This window comes from Nothoprocta perdicaria, unplaced genomic scaffold (genome assembly GCF_003342845.1).
Source record: "Nothoprocta perdicaria isolate Ctin4 unplaced genomic scaffold, notPer1 scaffold_0, whole genome shotgun sequence".
Lineage (NCBI taxonomy): Eukaryota > Metazoa > Chordata > Aves > Tinamiformes > Tinamidae > Nothoprocta > Nothoprocta perdicaria.
This window is the reverse complement of record NW_020454092.1, coordinates 12254273-12272205: the sequence shown is the minus strand read 5'-3', so window position 1 is coordinate 12272205 and position 17933 is coordinate 12254273. Positions and strand designations below refer to the sequence as shown.

Sequence of the window (17933 nt, the reverse complement as noted above, 5' to 3'; positions counted from 1 at the left end):
CGTGACCAGGAACCTGAGGCCCCCCACACCAATAACAGCAGCGGCCCTGCTAAGCCCTGCGGGTGCTCCCCCGTGCTCCAGGAGCGACTCTCTCCCTGCAGCGCCCCTAAAACCCACCCAAATCCCCCCAGAACGCCCCATTCCCAGACGCCGCCTCAGGAGCGGCGCCCGCTCCCCGCCGGCGTTCCCGCCCGGAGTGGGCGGAGCCCTCGCTGTTAGCCGAGCCTTCACCGTCCGCGCCGATTGGCCGCGCGGCCTAAAGGGCGGAGCGCGCCGCCCGCGGCCAATCGGCAGCGGCGAGGGGGCAGGGCAGTGGTATTTAAGCGGCGGGCAGCGGTGGCGGCGGGCAGAGTGGGGTGCGGCTGGCGGTGAGTGCGCGTGGTCTGGGGTGCCGCGCACACGTGGTGGGGCMCTCCCGGGCGGTGGGGCTGGGCCCAGCCCGCCCGAGCTGCGTGGTTGCGGGGGCGGGATCTCCGTGCCCATGAGAGGGGAGCGGGTGCTGGTAGAGGCCCCCCACTCCCTAGGGGTTKGAGGTGGCATCTAGCCTTGGTGGTGGGTTGAGGGTGTAGGGTTTGTTTCTGCCGTGGGCGGGTGTTTGTATGGCGTAGGTGTCTGAGAGGCGGTTCTGACCTCCCRCGAACCCTGGAAACACCCGGCAAAGATGAGGGCGCGCTGCAAAGCGGGATAGCTCAGGCCTTGGCGGGCTCCGGTGCCCAGTTGCTCCCGGTTGCCGACTTTGCCAGGCTGGACCCTGCCCCGCGAGGCCGCGCGCTGGCTCCGCAGCGTGAACAGCCCGCAGGAGGGGAGGGCGCGGGCGCTTGTGCGGCGGCCGCCTGCGTGTCTGTCGCCCGGGAAGCCCTGTCCGCCGCAGGGCATGGGAGGAGAACGTGTCCCCTAGACAAAGCGCGACGGTGACGCCGGGCGAGGTGGCGGAGAGACGGGTTTGGGGAAGCCGTAGCCCCGTGGGCAGGGAGGGCCGCGTGTCGCAAGGCGCTGCGAGCCCCGCGCTGCGGGGGGATGACTCCATCGGCCGGGCCTGTGGCGGCGCYGGGGCAGCGCGCGCCGCCCTGCGTCACGTCGCGGCGGCCAGATAAGGGCCAGCGGCCGGGCCGCATCTCGGGAGCGGCCCCGGCGGGAAGCCGCGTCCCGGTGGAGCGGGGACCTGCAGCGCAGCCCAGAGCCGCCCCTGGGCTCGGCTGCTGCCTCCCCTGTGGCTCCTCTGAGCAGGAGGGGTTGTTTTCGTCCCCTTCCTGCCACAGGGACCGCCCTTATTTGGGACTCCCCGGCAGCGCCGTGGGCGCCACCACASACCCGCCCAGAGGAAGGGAGTATCTCCCCGCTGCTCCCTACGCGGTGGCCGGGGAACCCTCCTGCTGCAGCGGCGGCTCCTGGTGCGGCCGCGCCGGGCGCAGGCCGGGGCAGAGCTGCTGAGGGAAAGTGTCTGACTCATGGCTCTGCTTCCTGCCCGCTCCGAGTGCGGATAYGCCAGTTATACAACGTGGGGCAGTTTGGCACCTCTCTGAATGTGGAAGTGACTCCCGCAGGGGGCTGTGCTCTGTGTGTGCCGGGGGCCCAGCTGGGCTGTGTGGGGGGAGAGGCCACTTGCTGCGAGGGAAGGCCTGGAAGTGGCTGGAAAGCRGTGCCGGGCCGCCCTGGGCAGGGCTGCTGCTGGCCTGGGACAAGGGCAGCCTGGGAAGGGCCACTCCAMGCAGCTGAAATGCGTGGGCCCCGCGTGTGGGGGAACCTCTGCCGTGGGGCCCACGGTCTCCCCAGGGTGCCTGACGACAGCGCTAGGCCCCAGTGGTGCCTCACAGAGCGTGGGGAGGGGCAGCCAGGCAGGAGCTGYGAGCTGAGCTCTCCTCCTCCTCCTSACAGCTGGAGACGCGGCGGGACACGGGGACGCAGGGCCTGCGCTGAGAGCCACCTTCCCTGGAGCGGAGCGCAGGTAAGGCCAGCGCCAAGCACGTTGTCCTGCCGCCCCGGTGCGGAGCCTGGCATGTGTGCGCTGCGGAGGAGCCCCTGCTTGGCTTTGGGGAGAGGCCTTAATGTCTGCGCAGTGTCGAGCAGGGCTGGACCAGGCCAGAGCACTGGACCTGCTGCTGTGTTGGGCTTGGCTGCAGCCTCATGGGGTGAAAAGCGGCCTCCCAACAGTGTTGGCTGCTCGGAGGCAGGGGAGCTTTCTCCTACACAGCCCTCAGCATCAATGTGCCATTGAGAGATTCCTCTGCCCTCCTCCTCCGGGCAGCATGGCAGTACCAGGCCTCCCCCACTGCGGCTGACACAATGTTGGCTTTGAGCGCCAGCTCATGTAGGTGCTTGGCCCCCCTCGAGCCCTTGTGCTGGAACATGGGTGGGAGGAGATCCTTGTCCTCACCCTTGTGGTGGCAGCAGCCCTGCTGTGGGCCTACCTTGAGCTGGTGAGTRGTATGTGGTGCTGTCATGCATGGGGGTCTGTCAGTGCTGGACACCTGCGGACTTGGACGGCCAGGATCAGCACCCACCTGACCTTCTGCWGGCAGTGCTGGAGCTGGGCTGCAGTATATGGGCCTGCTGTTATAGAATGATAACTGGGAAGGTTGTCTAAGATGGGTAGGGAGGCATTGAGGGGCTCATCTGTTTGTCTGTGTCTGGACTTATTCCTGCAGCCTTGTTCAGAGTGCTGTGGAGGGACAGTCTCATGCTTCCACTTGGGCGCCTCTTCTGATTCTGGTGCCTCAAGGGAAGGAGGAAGGGAGATGAGTGTCCCTTCTTTCCCTAGGAGTCTGAGGGGAGGCCTGCTCGCTCAGCGGGTAAACTGTGACGAGAGTGCTCTCGCTGTTAGCACATTCCCTCTGAGCATCTCTTTTCCCACTTGGAGATGAGGCCCTTCTCTGCACCAAGCGTATCCATCCTGCTGTGCTGTAGCAGTGCATCCATTCCAAAACTTGACCACCTACTCTTCCAGAATGCAGCTAGGGCAGATTCCTGCCTGGGCTGAGCTGACCTTCCCACCAGACCTGCTGAGCAGCTTCTTGAGGGCAGTTTAGAGAATCAAGCTGCTGGCTGGGTCCTCAGGGCTTGATTGAGACAGCTGGATATTATCTCCTTCATAGGAAGCTGCTCCAGCTCATGGGTGTGAGCTGTTCCTGACAAGCTATTCCTTTGAGAAGTAGCTCYATGCCAGCTGTTGCAGCAGCCTGTTCTTGCTGCATCTTGCTGAAGGGCTTAGCCATGCCACCCACACAGGCTGGGCCTCTGCAGTCCTGCCCTGCAAGAGATTCTCACCTCTGTTTCCTGAAAGTCTGTTACATGTGGGGGGCATTATATGGTCATTCAGGGCAGCAATGAGGGCTACTCCCCTTTAAGAGAAAAGACTGGAGCTTTGGAGCATGAAACCTCTTATTCTGGGCTTGAAATTTCTTGCGCTGTGATTTGAGGGTGAAATGAAGGGCTTATTCAAGGTGTGCTGTGCTGCCTCTCTGYCTTCATGGAGGAAGAGCTTTGTGCATCCCCAGGATGATGCTGAAGACAGTTTTCCTGCAGTGCTAAGTCAGGTCATCAGCAGTGCCTTTGCTGGGTGAGGGTGAACACTTGTCCTTCCTCCTTCCTGCTAGGATTATAGCACAGCAAACCCTCAGGTTAAGTTCCTTTAGGAAGGAGCTTACATGAGATGTTGGGAGTGGTGCCTGTAATGACCTGAGACCTTGCCTGTGTTCCTGTGCTATTGAACTGGGTTTGTGTTAGAATGTGCCTGAGTAGTTGTCAAGTGGTGGGAGTACTTGGGCTGGAAAGTCAAGTTCTTGCTAGTCAAGCAGGTGAGGCAGCCCAGCCTCCTTCCGAGGGCACCTGCTCCCTGGAGCCAGGGCTCTTCCCTGTAGGAGTTGTGGGGTGGTGTAGCTGTGAGGCTGGCTCAGCCTGGATGCTATATGAGTCTTTGGTAGGTCACTACTGATGGAGGTGGAAACCTAGTCTGGGGGTTATTGACTTCTTTCTTGTCATTATTGGGTATCTGATTTCAGGTTGATCTTTTCTTGAAGATGTTCAAGGTAGGAAACTGCTGATGAGACAACAAGCTCTTCAGCTCTTCAGGGAGTGCTCCTACTGTGGGGACCTGRATTGAATTGGCTGGCTTGCTGTTGGGCTTGTTCTGTGTATGCTTGGACTTGTATCCTGTGCTGCTTTCACTTGACCCTAAGAAGATTCCCCTCTGCTTGTTGTGGGAGCAGTAGTGCTGGCATGGGGTGAACCCCCTGCACCTGTGAAGGTAACAGAGGCTGGTATCTCTTGTGGGGGCTGTAACCCTGCCTACTGGCATTTGTGGTGCCTCTACTGAACTGTTGCAGTCTCTGGAAGCAGTTGTGTTGCCAGTGAGCATCCATTTGTGGTAGTGGCTGGATGGCTGTGGGTCTCTGACCCCTCAGCTTGGAGGGTAGGGAAGCCTGAGCCTGTGTCATGTGTGTTGTGTAGCCTGTCCCCTTCCATTCTGCAGTAAGGACCCATCAGTTTGTATCTGTGCTTTTTGTGTGTGATGTCAAAGGCAAAATATGGCTTTGTAGACCTCTAATGTCCCCATTTTTTGACTCTATGCCCAATCCATGCAAAGCCCTTGATGGACAGAGCATGGTAATGACTATAAACTGTTGTGGGAGCAGAACTGAAGCCTTGTTGTGAGCTGCTTGCTTGACTACTGAATAGTAATGAAATGCTGTGGTCCACTGCCTGCCCTGCATGCAAGATGCATGCAGGACTTGATCTGTTTCTAGTAGCTGCTCTTGGGAAGCAACCTGGGTACCCCCCATCTCTGCTCCATGCACTGTGGCATTGCTCTCAAAATGAGGCCTGGCTGCCTCCATCTCCTCTGTTTACCTGGTATTCCATGAGCCACTAAGCACTGTTTTGATATTGTGGGAAGAGTTGCCTTATTTTGACTTGTAAGTATCTTGTCTTCTCTTTATTCAATTCCTCCTTCACTCTTTTCCATGCCAGAGTGTTCTGCTGTCACCTTTTCCCTGCTTGTTCCTGACTGATCTCATCTGGACTGATTCRGATCAGAGCAGTACTCTGAATATGCAGTCAGCACAATATTAAACGTGGTAGGGAGCCAGCCTGTCCTAAATGTGCATGATTGGTCCAGGGAGATACTTGTCTCCAGAGGAATACAGCGAATATTATGGAAAACAAACTTGGGTGCAGACCTCTTATCTCAGTATGTGCTGAGACCTTGAAGTCGGATTCCCTGCCTCTGTACAAGGCTTCTGGCACCCTATTGCAGTGGGCTTGCTCCTTTCCCTGCACATTTGGGGTGACTACCCAGACTATGCAGAATTTATCTGCTCATCTAGGAGTTTCCTTAATCTCTGTGTTCCCAAAGAACATGGGAAAGGGAGAGCTTAATCTCTACTTGCAGGATGCCATCCAAAGGCTCCAGGGTTTCTTCAGCCACAGTGTGAGATAGAGCAACAGGGTGTTAACACCCACCTGCTGAAGATAAGGGAACTACCTGCTTCAGATGGGTCACTTCCAGCCACTTGGGGTCAAACTTTTGGTGTCAAAAATAGTTTCCAGACAACTTGATTTCAATACCAGCAGCAATTGCAGCTCTTGCAAGAGCTGCAGATTTATCAGGGTTAAAGTCTGTATGTCTGCTCTGAACACAACCCTCTTATACTCTCATCAGAAGCACCCTGGTATCAAGCTCTTAGCTGTATCCTCTGAAACACAGTAGGAAACAGCGGAGCTAGAGGCAGTGGCAAGTGGATCAGCCGTTAGAGTGGGGACTTATCTGGTGGTGTCACCTGCAAAGTCTGCAAGAATTTTCTGCTGCATCTTTGAGACTAGTTCTTGAGCTCTGTTCAAGGAATGTGTCGCATCAAGAGAGCTCTGCTTTTYTACTGTGTCCTAAAACTCCGTGTGGGTTTCTACTCTTTAAATWTAGTAGCTGGTGCTCTTCTGCCAGACTGGTCTCTTGTGTCCTCAGAGGGTGCACAAGCACCTCTTTAGACAGTGACGTTTCCTTGGGAAAACAGGACTTCAGGAGCCTGTGGAAAACAGTATTGACTGAATCTTCAGTTACATGGCTGTGGCTGTTGACAGTAAATTGTGTGTGCCTGAGTGCAGTTCCTGCTGAGTGCTGTCTGCTCTTACATGTTTCAGCTGCCTTCTCCAGGTGCTCTGTGAGAAGCCAACTATGTGCAGACCCTTTGTCTCCCTCCTAGGGACAACTGTAGAAAAATAAAGAATCTAAATAGTTATCTCTGCTTTATGGTGACCTGTCCTGCCCAGAGCTGTATGTGGACTCTSCCAGAACCTGAGTGCTTTCCTGGAGCTCCTGCGAGTTGAGCAGGTGCTGCTGGCCACCTGCTCTAAGGGAACTGGGTGAAGAAGGGCTTAGAGGCTGCTCTGTTGATGATTGTGCAGCTCAGTGCTGCAGCAAGCCTTTCTGCCAGCTGTTTGTAGGTCAGGGCAGGARAGCTGGTTTGATCTCTAGCCAGCTGGTTATCTCCTGACCTCCTGCTCTGCCGGGAGCCGCAGTGAGGCTGGGCCTGATTCACCCAATTCAGCAAGGGCCTGGCGCCATCTTGCCGGGTGGCAGCTCGGTGGCTGCCTACCAGGCTGCTTAGGTGCTCTCTGTAATTAAGTTAGTGATCACGGTGGCTTGCTTTCTCACCTATTACAGGACTGATTTCTGGCTTGAGTGTTGATGAGGTGGTGGCTGCTGGGGGAGGAGAGGGCTGAGCCTGCTGGCAGGTGGCTGCTRTGTGGGGTAAGATTTGCTGTAACAAAACTCAGTGGGTTGTGTCCTGGCTGCTGTCAGTGTTGTGGCTCGCAGTGCTGTGGTCTGGCTGCTCTTGGGCTGCTGGGACTTGCTATAAAGGGGTTTGCTGTTCTTGCTGAAGCTGCACTGATTAGCTGTGTGGCTGTGAAGTAGATGGTTTACACAGTGCTGAACGTAAGCAAGTCTCTAATCCTGATGTTGGTTACTAGGGCAAAATGCAGCCTAGTGCTCTGGCCTGTAAATAGTGAGAATGTGTTCCCTAATAGAGGGAAGCAGCCCTGTGATGTGAGCTGGAAGGAAATGTTTGTCCAGAGTCTACCTGTTGTGCTTGGTGTGTCTGGGCTGTGGGTTCCTGAAGTTCTGGAATAGGGGGTGAATTCAGATTCTCAGCATTGCTGCTCTGTGCTAGAAAATCATGAAAGAATTTCAGAAWGATCAAGGTTGGAAGAGATGTTTGGAGATGACCTAGTCTACCTCCCCTGCACAAACAGGGTCCCCTAAAGCATGTTGCACAGAACTGTGTTCAGGCAGGTTTGAATATCTCCAGAATAGAAGATTCYACAACCCTTTKGGGCAGCCTGTGTCACTGCTGTCACCCCAACAGGCAAGGAGCTTTTCCTCATTTAGATGRAACTTCTTGTGCTTCAGTTTGTGGCCCTTGCCTTTTGTCTGGCCACCCCTGAAAAGAGTTTGTCCCTTCTTGTCACCCTCCCTTGAGATATTTATACACACTGGTAAGATTGCCTCTCTTCAGGTTAAACAGGCCCAGCTCTCTCAGCATCTCCTCATAGGAGAGATGTTCCAGTCTCCTAATTGTAGCTCCACATTGGATTCTCTCCAGTGGTTTCATGACACAGTGCTCCAGATGTGGCCTCACCAGGGCTGAGAGGGAGAATCGCTTCCCTTGACCTGCTGGCAGCATTCTCCCTAATGCACCCCAGCGTACCACTGGCATTCTTGGCCCCAAGGGCACATTGGTGGCTCATGTCCAGCCTGCTGTCCACCAGCATCCCCAGCTCCTCTGCAGAGCTGCTCTCCAGAAGGTCAAGCCCCAGCCTGTACTAGTGCAGGGGGTAAGTCCTGCCTAGGTGCAGGACTCTGCACTTGCCTCTGTGGAACTTCATGAGGCACCCACCTCTCCAGCCTGTTTGAGGTTCCTCTGACAGCCCTCCACTGTGTCAGCCCTTCTTCCAAGTTTTGCACCCTCCCCARACCTGGGGAGGGTGCACTCTGTCTCTCCATTCAGGTCACTGATGAATAAATTCAACAGCATGGGACTCAATACTGGCTTGTGGGGGCTGTCACTAGCTRCAGGCTGCCACTGATCACAACACTTGCAGCTCTGCCATTCAGTCATTTTTCAGTCTTTCTTCTTGCATGCCCCTATAACTCACACTTCCTGAGCTTGACTATGAGGATGTTATGGGAGATGGCAAAAGGCTTGCTGAAGTCAACAAAATCCACTGCTCAACATTCCCTTGTGTAACCAGCCAATCACTCTATAATAGAAGGTTATTGGATTGGTTAAGCATGATTTCCCCTTGGAGAATCCCTACTGGTTACTCCTGATCACCTTCTCATATACCACATGCTTAGAGAGCTCATCTGGGATGAGCTGTTCCATCACCTTTCCAGGGATGGAGGTGAAACAGACTGGCCTGTAGTTGCTTGGCTCCTCCCTCTTGCCTGTTCTGCACACAGGGGTGCCTGCCTTCCAGTCCTCAGGTACCTCTCCTGTTCTCCATGACCTTTCAGAGGGGAGGGAGAGTGACTTAGCAATAACATCCACCAGCTCTGTGGCGCTCTTGGGTACGTCCCATCAGGGCCTATGGATCTGTGGAGGACTTCAAGTTTGTCTAAGTCCTCCTGAAGAAGTTCAGGTTTGCAATTCTCCTTATTGCCCTGCTGCTTCCTTGTTGAATCCTGAACGCCACTGTCTCGTGACCACTGCAGCCAAGGCTACCCCTAACCTTCACATTTCCAACCAGCTCTTCTTTATTTTGTTAGCACTGGGTCCAGCAGCTCCCCTGCCCTCATTGGGTCCTGTGCCAAAAAGTTACCACCCATGTTCTGCAGGATCCTCTGGGRCTGTTTGTGCTCAGCTGTGTTACCCTTCCAGCAGGTACCAGTGTGGTTGGAGTCCCCCATGAGAACAAGTGGCCTGTGAGTGGGAGGCCACTTCCATCTGGCTACAGAAGGCCTCAATGGCATCTTCCTCCCGAGGAGGGAGCTCGTTGTGCTCAACACCCACAACATGTGTCTCGCATGTTAACCTGCCCTTTAATCTTCATCCCTAAGTCTTCAGCTCCTTCTTCATCCCCCCTCTAGGCAGAGCTCTGTACATTCCAGTTGCTYTTGCTCATAAAGAGCAGCTCCCCTTGGAAGGAAGGACCTGGCCTTCCTTCCTGGTCTGTCTTTCCTAAAAAGTACATAGCTGTCTATGGCAGCACTGCAGCCCTGTGAACCCTCCCACCGTGTCTCTAATTGCAATGAGATCAGGGCCTCTCCTCAAACAGATCTCTGATCCCTCCTGTTTATTCCCCAGTCTGTGTGTATTGGTGTCAAGGCATTTCAGGGAGGTAGTTGAGCCTGTAGATTCTCTGAGGCAGGTGCACAAAACCTGCTATAATCACATTCTCACCGACTGCCACGTCACTATAACTCTCCCCTTCTCCCATCCTGCCTAGTTTAAAGCCCTCCTAACCAGCCTGGGTAAATGTTGGCAAGGACACAAGTGCCCTGCTGGTTCTGGTTCTCCCCGTTAAACGTTGGTCTTCAAACAGGATCCCATGGTCATAGAAACTGAAGCCCTGCTGCTAATACCAGTGCTGCAAAATCCATAMGAGCAGCACAAGAGCTGGACACGGAGCTGTGGTGGCTCTGGCTGGTGAGGGGAGGTCACMCGTGGCTCTATTCCCGGACTGCTCCAGGCGGGCAGGCCAGGGCTGCCTCCCCGCAGGAGGAGGAGGAGGAGGCAGATGCACGTGCAGCTGCTCGCAGCGTGGTGCAGCGTTCCCCCACCTGCTGCATTGCCTGTCCTGCGGGAGCATGTGGCATGTCAGCATGGATACGGGGTGTCGCAAAGACCCAGGCTGAGCTCGGGGAGGCCCTGGAGGTGTTGTAGTTGTTCGCTGGGTGTAGCAACACATTCAGCCTAGGGAAGCTGTGGAAAGCTCCCAGGTCCCTTCTGAAAGGATCTGCAAATGCAGTCGTGCTAGTTTGCTCCTGCTGTTGCAGGAGGAAGTCCTGGGGCTTGCCCAGAGCCTGTCCTTTAAGCTACCACTCCAGTACCTCCTCCCAGCCCGTGCCATTAAGGACTGTGGAAGTGCCGAGTGTGTCTATGTGGTAAGAGAAACTTGCTGCCCTTGGTGCCAGTGAGGATTTCTGTGCCAGCGCCGAGCGGATGGAATTGGCTTCTGCAGCTGCCTGGGGACAGCTCTGCTCCTCGCTGCATGGCCTTGTGTCCAGCACGTGTGCTCTGTGCCACCTTCACACGTGTGCTCTGTGCCGCCTTCACACGTGTGCTCTGTGCCACCTTCACACGTGTGCTCTGTGCCACCTTCACACGTGTGCTCTGTGCCACCTTCACACGTGTGCTCTGTGCCGCCTTCATGCGTGTGCTCTGTGCCGCCTTCACGGCTCTGGGGCAGAACCAGCCCCACGGCTTGCGAGCCGGGACCGACCCCAGGTGTTCTGAGCTGCCGTCCTAGGGTCGGTGCTGCTCGTGTTGGGGTCGGCAGTGCCCAGGCTCAACATCGCCCTCATCCCTGCGGTGTGGGATGTAGTTGTGGGTCTGAGGGCGACGCTGGCGCTCGCCTCCCTTCCCAAGCTGCCCTAAAGAGGTGCTCCCCAGTAGTTTTGCCTCTACCCTGGACCTGTAGTAACTCTGACTCATTCAGCTCGATAAGATAAACACAGAGCTTGAAGAGTCAGGTACATGTGCTGAGAACTGACTCTCGAGGAGTCCTCAAGCTAACAAATAAAGGTGTAGCTGGATATAGTGGTTTAAAACCTAAACTAGACAGACAAGTTTGGAGCTTGCTTGGGGCTCAGCAGCTTTAAGGAGTTTATTTACAGCGTTTCCCAGAGCCCRAGTCTTTAGAGTGTCTTTCAAGGATGTGGCAACTTCTGCTATGCTCTTCTGGCCTTTGTTACACATGGAGAACAGATTATTTAGTGGTGCCCGGGACCTTAAACCTTTTGGTATTAGGGAGGTCCTGCAAATGAGTATTACTTGCTGTGTCCTGGGCCCCGACTAACCGATTCCCAGGCCCCTTGCAGTGGGGTAGTGGGTGCCAAGTCCATGGCAGCCCCTCGGGCAATGTCCCTGAAGCATTTCCAGGCTTTGTAGCACCACACTGGGGTCTGGCAGTGTCTGCTGCAGTCCTGTCTCTCAGGCAGAGCAAAGAGCAGACCCAGGTCCTCGCTCTGCTGCAAAGTTGAAGGAGCAGCTGGAGGGCCTTGGGGTGGCTGCACCTGCGGGATAATCCCAACTAGGACCTTCCTAAGAGTAAGAGAGGCCCGTGGGGTGACTCTGCTGGCCTGGGAGGAGCTGTCTGCTTCCTGGGGGTGGCAGCAGGAAATCTGTGGGAGAGTGGAAGGAGGCAGCTGGAGGTAGGTGGAGTGGCTGTTTGGTAGCAGGCGCAGGGAACACTTCCGCAGGGGTGAGTCAGGAAGGCCGGGCCTGCGGTGTTCCAGGCGGGACATGTTCTGTGCCCCACRCCACGGGCCTCTGCAGGGGCAGCTCCTGGGGGCACAGCGCCTGGGAGAGCTCTCCCAAACTGGCTGGCAGCAGCAGGAGCCTGTGGAGCATCCATGTGGATAGTGCAGTGTGCTCTGACAGCAYGGCCACATGCTCACGGTGCCAGACCTTCTCCCTGCAATCACATCCCTCTCCTGCAGCTTCTCCTACTCTTAATCCAGGGATAGTGCCTAGATGCCTTTGGCAAGCAGCCTGCCCCGGCCCTGGAGGGCTGGCCTATGGGAGGGAGCCACCGATCCAAGAGGCCCATTCTTGCTCCTAGTAAGATCCCATCTGGAAACATCAGCAGATGCAGGCACCCCACGTCTTCGCTGGCTGGCATGGGGGTGTTCACTGTGTGGCAAGGGCACCCAGCATYGCTGTTGTGGGTGAGCAACACTTGGCATGTGAAGCAGGAGTGACACTGAGAAAGGGCTGGGCATACGGCCCTAGGGTTGGAGCCCTACCTTGGTAGCTTGCAATGGTAAGATCCCTTCTTGAGGAAGGACTGGTGGGAGGTGGTAGGTTTCCCAAGCAGCTTCTTCCATCCCAGCAGATCTGGAGCCAAGTGAGGCTGGGTGAAGAGCCATGGGGAGCACGTGGCTCTTGGAGAGCAGATGCTGATGTGGGCTCTGCTGAGAGAGGTGCTGACTCGATGCTCATGATGGAAGCTGTGCTAGAAACTGCCCGACTGCAGCTGCCTGATCCTTTCCCCTCTCCCTGCAGAGTCACCACCACTGCCATGGAGGGGATCGTGACCATTTATCAGGACTTCATGAAGAAAGCAGGTGGGTGCTGGGCCCTGTCCAGCGGCAGCCACTCTGTGCCTCACAGCACAGTGGAGGAGTCTGTCTCCATGTGGGCTGGCCCTGGCTGCTTCCTGCCTCTGCCCTGACCCAGACACAGCTCTGGGTTCAGGTTGCACCTCAGTTTTTGCTGCTTCAGCCCCAAGCTGCATCTACCTGAGCTTCTGTCCTGGAGGAGAGGACTTGCTAGGTGGCCCCTGTCTCCTCTGTGRTTGCTGGCAGCAGCGCAGGGTTGCTCACTGCTCTGCTCCATGCTCTCTCCACAGACCCCCGCATTGCTGACTACCCACTGATGCAGTCTCCCTTCCTTGTGATGGGCATCCTTCTGACATATGTCTACTTCGTACTATCCCTGGGCCCTCGGCTAATGGCCAACAGGAAGCCTTTAAACCTGAAGAAGTTCATGGTGCTATACAACTTCTTTTTGGTGGGACTTTCAGTCTATATAGTTTATGAGGTGAGTATTATTTGGCATTTGTAAAGCAGTCCTTACCTTGCAGGCTGCATGTGTGATGGGAGGCCCTTCTGTGGGCAGCTCTTTGCCCTTCCTGAGGAGGGCTGGGAGGTGTGGGTGATGTGCTGGGCCTCACCCAGGTCATGCTCTTGTTGCAGTTCCTGATGGCTGGGTGGCTGACTGGGTACACCTGGAGATGTGACCCTGTGGACTTCTCGCAGGACCCCAAGGCCCTCAGGGTGAGTTTTCTTCCCTCTCCCCACAAGCAGGGAGGCCTTTAGTGCCCATTGGGGCAGTGAGGGGCAGCTGCCTGTCTGCCCCAGAGCAAGTGGCTTCCTGCCTCTGACTCTTCAGCTGACCCAGGCTTTGAACTCAGATGAGTCTCTCACGGCTTCTCTTGCAGATGGTCCGTGTTGCCTGGCTCTTTGTCTTCTCAAAGTTCATCGAACTCACAGACACGGTGAGTGACGCGCTGGGCAAGCCCTGTGCCTAGGTGGGGGATGCAGGGACCTGAGGCCAGGGGGACACTTAACCAGGAGCTCAGGCTGAGTGTCTCCGAGGGAGGTGCTTCCTTCAGTCCCTGCTTGTCTGACCCAGCAGTGCTTTTGTCGAGCATCACTGCTGGGGAGGCCCCTCTAGGCTACTGCAGCTGCTCCTSGTAGAGGGCAGCTCTGGAAGCTGAGGGGTGAATAACACATGCTGGTAGCAAGCTTGAAATGAAGCATCACAGAGATTGGATACTGGAAGTCATATCCAAGGCTGTTGCTGCTGTTCTCAAGGCTGCTAATCCTGATGCTATTGGGCTGTCGTTGCAGGTGATCTTTGTCCTGCGGAAGAAGAATGAACAGGTCACATTCCTGCACCTTTTCCACCATTCTGTTTTGCCTTGGAGCTGGTGGTGGGGAGCAAAGTTTGGCCCAGGTAAGCCTGGATGTGGCTAGATGCACAGCTAGGGAAGCGGTGGCGTTGGTGGCCCTGCACCTTGGGAAGGCTTTTCTGGCCTTGAAGGGCAGGGCACCTGGGAGCTCTGAAGAGGATAGAGAAGGAAAAGCTGCCCTTGAAGGAGGCATTCACTTATGCAACATCATACTTGGCACCGCTCTGGGAGAAAGGGTGACGTTTGGCTCCACATGTGACTGTTGCAGTGCCTGACACTAGCAAACATCTGCCTCACAGGGGGAATGGGCTCATTCCAYGCCATGATCAATTCCATGGTGCACGTCGTCATGTACTTCTACTACGGGCTGTCAGCAGCAGGACCTGCCTTCCAGAAGTACCTGTGGTGGAAGAAGCACATCACGGCCATCCAGCTGGTGAGTGCGCGCTGCGGGGCAGAGCCTCGGGCGCGAGGGCCAGGCCAGCCCTTGTTCCCAGGGAAGGTGCAGCCTGGGAGGGCTTCCCTTCCACAGCCTCTCCCTGGCCTTCCCGTGCTCTGGGGGCCTCTGCCCTCCCCAGCCTGGCTGGGACACCTCTAATGTTCAGCCTGCTGCCCCTGGGCTGTGCCCAYGCCAGGACAGTGGATGCTTGTGTTGTACAAGTGTCATCGTGTCTCCAGTGGTGGTTCCTTTCTCGTGTAGTTGCTAGCTGCCCCTCACTGTAGAGGCACCATAGGCTTGTGCTTTGGGKTGGGAAAGGAACACACTCTCTTGCTCTTGGAAAGGCTGGCTGTAGTGTGATCCCTGACATTGCTCCAACGTGTGACTTGGCTCCCTGTTTGTCCGGCTCCTAGGCACAGTTTGTGATTGTCTCCGTCCACATCTCCCAGTATTACTTCATGCCCAGCTGCCAGTACCAGTTTCCCATCTTCATTCACCTCATCTGGATTTATGGGACCATCTTCTTCATCCTGTTCTCCAACTTCTGGTACCAATCCTACACCAAGGGCAAACGGTTGCCCAGAACGGCTCCGCAAGCAGCCCAGCACAACGGTAGCAGCATCCATGAGAATGGCACAGTCACCAATGGCAAGGTCAAAGCCAACTAGAGGGCAAGACCCTCCCAGAGCCAATGAGAGCCCCGGGGCAGAGGCAGCTGGGACCTGTTCCCCTGCTCCTGGGTGCCACTAGCCAAATCAAGTGCCTACAGACTGTTGTACCCCTGTGCCCGGCCCTGCTGTCCTCTGTCTGCACGCCCAGCCCCTCTGCTCTGAGCAGCCGTGGGCAGCTTCTCCCGCTGCTGGGAGGGCTCATGCTGCTTTCCAGTGTTGTTGAGCAGAGGGGCAGCTGCCTGCATCACAGCTGCGGGGCTGCAGCCCCATTCCAGTGTTTCCAAAGGAACTTTCCCCAAGTGCCTGAATCTGGCCCTTCTGCCTGGGGCTCACTTCCTTCTGAGTAGGACCAAAAGAAGAGACCGGTCCCTGTCCTGGTGCCCTCTCCTCTTCCCTCATCAGAACCTGTATGGATGAGCAGACTTGTCCCTGGTTGCTTGCTGCTGCCGGCACAAGTGTGGATATTCCTGCTCTGCCATGCCTTGTGCCACCCTGTCTGTGCCACGGTGCTGCATGTGCCTTCTCGCCCTGGTCCCCGTGTGCCCGGGGGGAGAGTTGTGCCCTGGTGTTGGTGTGCTCAGGCCTGGCTGTGGAGGATGTAGGGGCAGCGAGGGTGGCACCTGAGGCCCAGAGCTGCCCAGTGCAATACACACACCCGGTGCCTAGTGCGCGGCAGGGGTTGGAACAGCCTGAGGAGCGTCTGCCCCATGAGAAGGCCCCGTTGCCTTGCCCGTCTGTGCCTGGGCTGGGTGCTCGAGCTTTAGCCACACTTACCTGATCCTGAATGGCAGCTGGTGGCTTCTTCTAGAGCGGGGAGGCTCAGCCTTGACTTGGACCACTTCCATTCCTGCAAACACAAGACTTGAGCAATAATTGTCCCTAGAAACAGCACTTGGGTCATCCTGCTTGGGACCAGTCCTGCTCTGGCCCGTGTCAGCACAAAGGAAGGTGGTTGGGCCGTGTCCTGCTGTGCTGTGTGACAGAGAGGACCCCCTGGCTCCATGGGCCCCTCAGGGACGGTGTGGGGGGTACCCTGCCCCACAGCAGGGCAGTGCAGCCRCTCTCCTGGCCTGGTGCCTGTCACCTGCTCTGCCTGTAACCCAGGCCGTGTCAGTGGCCTTGAGGACGAGGTGAAGGAGCCAGGCCCGGTCAGGCTGGGCTGCTCTTCTATCAACAAAATAAACAGACAGAAGGAGAAAAGGCTGCGCCCTCTTGTTTTCCTGGCTTGCCCCRCTCTGAAGCTGTTCCAGGTGCTTGGCCCTGCCCCGTGTGGTTGGAGGCAGGGCTGGGAGAAGCAGCTGGTGTAGCAGGTTTGTGTGTTTGGGGGGAAGATGGGAGAGAGTCTGCTGATGAAGCAGCAGGCAGGATTGTTTCCAGGCGCCTCGGTAGAGCAGGGCTCAGGGCAGGAAATGTGTCAGGGCTCCAGTTGTGAAAGCGGTTCCACCCTGCGGAGGAATGGCCGGGGTGGAGCACGGGGGCAGCAGCGGCTGCCGCGAGCCGCCCAGCGCTGCCGCTTTGCAGAAATCCACTGGGAATGCACGGAGGGGAGGCCCTGGAAACCYCAGCCATGGGGACCGAGCGGGGAGACCAGTTAGTTGCTTTCTGAAGCGGGGGACAAGCAGAGAGTCTCTCGGCTGGCAGTGCTGGGCTCCTGTCTGCCAGACGAGATGCTCTCGATTGCCCCTGGGGCTGCAGAGCTGCCTTCTTTCCCTTGGGCTCTGGCCATGTTGAGCGTGGAGGCCAGGCCCAGGTGCTGGTCTGGACCCAGGAAGAGGGGCAGGAAGCTGGGACCGTTGCATCCCCGCGGGCTTCCCCTTCCATGGCGGGCTGGCTGTGGGTGKGGGCTTTGCTGGGAAGGGCCCTGCAGCAGCTGCACTTTGCGGCAGCAGGGAGCTCCTGCCTGGCGGGGCTGCCAGCTCCGACCTGCGGAAGATGCCCCCGTGCGTCCCGCGGCCGGAGCGCGCACGCTGCTCCGCAGGCTGCCTCACCACGCGGAGCCCTGGTGCCGGCTCCRTGGGGGCTTGTGCCGTAGGGGCTGCGCTGCTCCCCGTGCCAGGAGAGGCGCGAGCGGCTGCTGGGCGCGCGGGTCCAGCCGCCACCGAGCTCCCCGCCGCCGCCTCCCTGCCTCTCCGTAGAGCCTGCGCTTGCCCAAAATAGTAACAATGCTTTAAACTACTTAGGCTTGGTATTTTGAAACAGGGGCTGTTCCTGACATTGCTCTGCGCTCCCTTCCTCCAATTGTCCCTGTTAGCTGTGATTTTCCCCTGGGCCAGCCATACGCTTAAGTAATTTATATGCTGTCATGCTCCGCTTAGGCTGCTTGCTCCAAACTGATTTCACACCTTATATGGCAGCATTTCCTGGGCTTGCTTGGTCAGTCTGGCTCSTTCCTGGGTTCTTCCTCTTGCTTCAGGGCCCTAGGAGCAGGATGCAACCAAAGGCAGGGTGCTGTAATAGCAACACCTTTCAGTAAGGCTGAGGCCYTTGAAGGCGTGTGTAAAGCAGAGTTGCGGCGGGTGGGTTAGTGCTAAGGACAGAGGCACGACAGGCTCTCTCTGAGACCGATAAACTGCTSTTATGTGGGACTGTATGGAAAAACTGCAGCAGCTTTCAGGCACGCGAGGACTTTCTGGCAGGGTAAGGAGCAGCCCRTGAGCCAGGCTGAGGCTGGAGGCTGCATTGAGCTGGGGGGGCACAGGACACATCTGCTTTGGGTTACYCAGCACTGGGGCTGCCTGGGGACGGGACAGGAGCTCCTGCAACTGCAGCTCAGCTCTGGGCAAGGGTCCAGCCCTGCACAGGCTCCTGCTCCCTGCCTGGGTGCAGCTCCCGCTATAGGATTTCYTTCTGGAGGAGGATGGAGATGCCTCCTTCCACGTGGCTGAATTCAGGGGGGTTGGTGGCCCCAAGGATGCTCAGCTGCCCCAGCCTGTGCTCCTCTTCTACCTGCTGCTCCTGGGTCTGCTGTGTCACTGTGCACCCCAGCTCAGCGTGGGGCCTGCAGGGCTGCACTGGCGGTGCAGCGGGGCTGGCCTGGCCCCGCACGGCCCCGCACGGCCCCAGGCTTCTGCCTCAGAAAGCTCTGGGCAGCTTAAGGACCTGGAGCCTGGTGCTGTGTGGTACCATGCTGGGAAAGGAGGAGGAAGCGGTTAATAATCCACCCTTGGCTAATTGCAGGGCTGCGAGGCCAG

General features: G+C 57.1%; 1 protein-coding gene across 1 annotated transcript; it reads left to right on the top strand.

Moving 5' to 3' along the window:
- The first annotated feature begins 1875 nt into the window (after positions 1-1875).
- On the top strand, positions 1876-15716 carry ELOVL1 (ELOVL fatty acid elongase 1). Its single transcript, XM_026033240.1, has 8 exons — positions 1876-1945; positions 12222-12283; positions 12568-12758; positions 12914-12994; positions 13159-13215; positions 13571-13676; positions 13932-14068; positions 14485-15716. The coding sequence occupies exons 2-8, from the start codon at positions 12238-12240 to the stop codon at positions 14737-14739; spliced, it is 873 nt and encodes a 290-aa protein (XP_025889025.1). The 5' UTR covers positions 1876-1945; positions 12222-12237; the 3' UTR covers positions 14740-15716.
- Positions 15717-17933: the final 2217 nt, after the last annotated feature.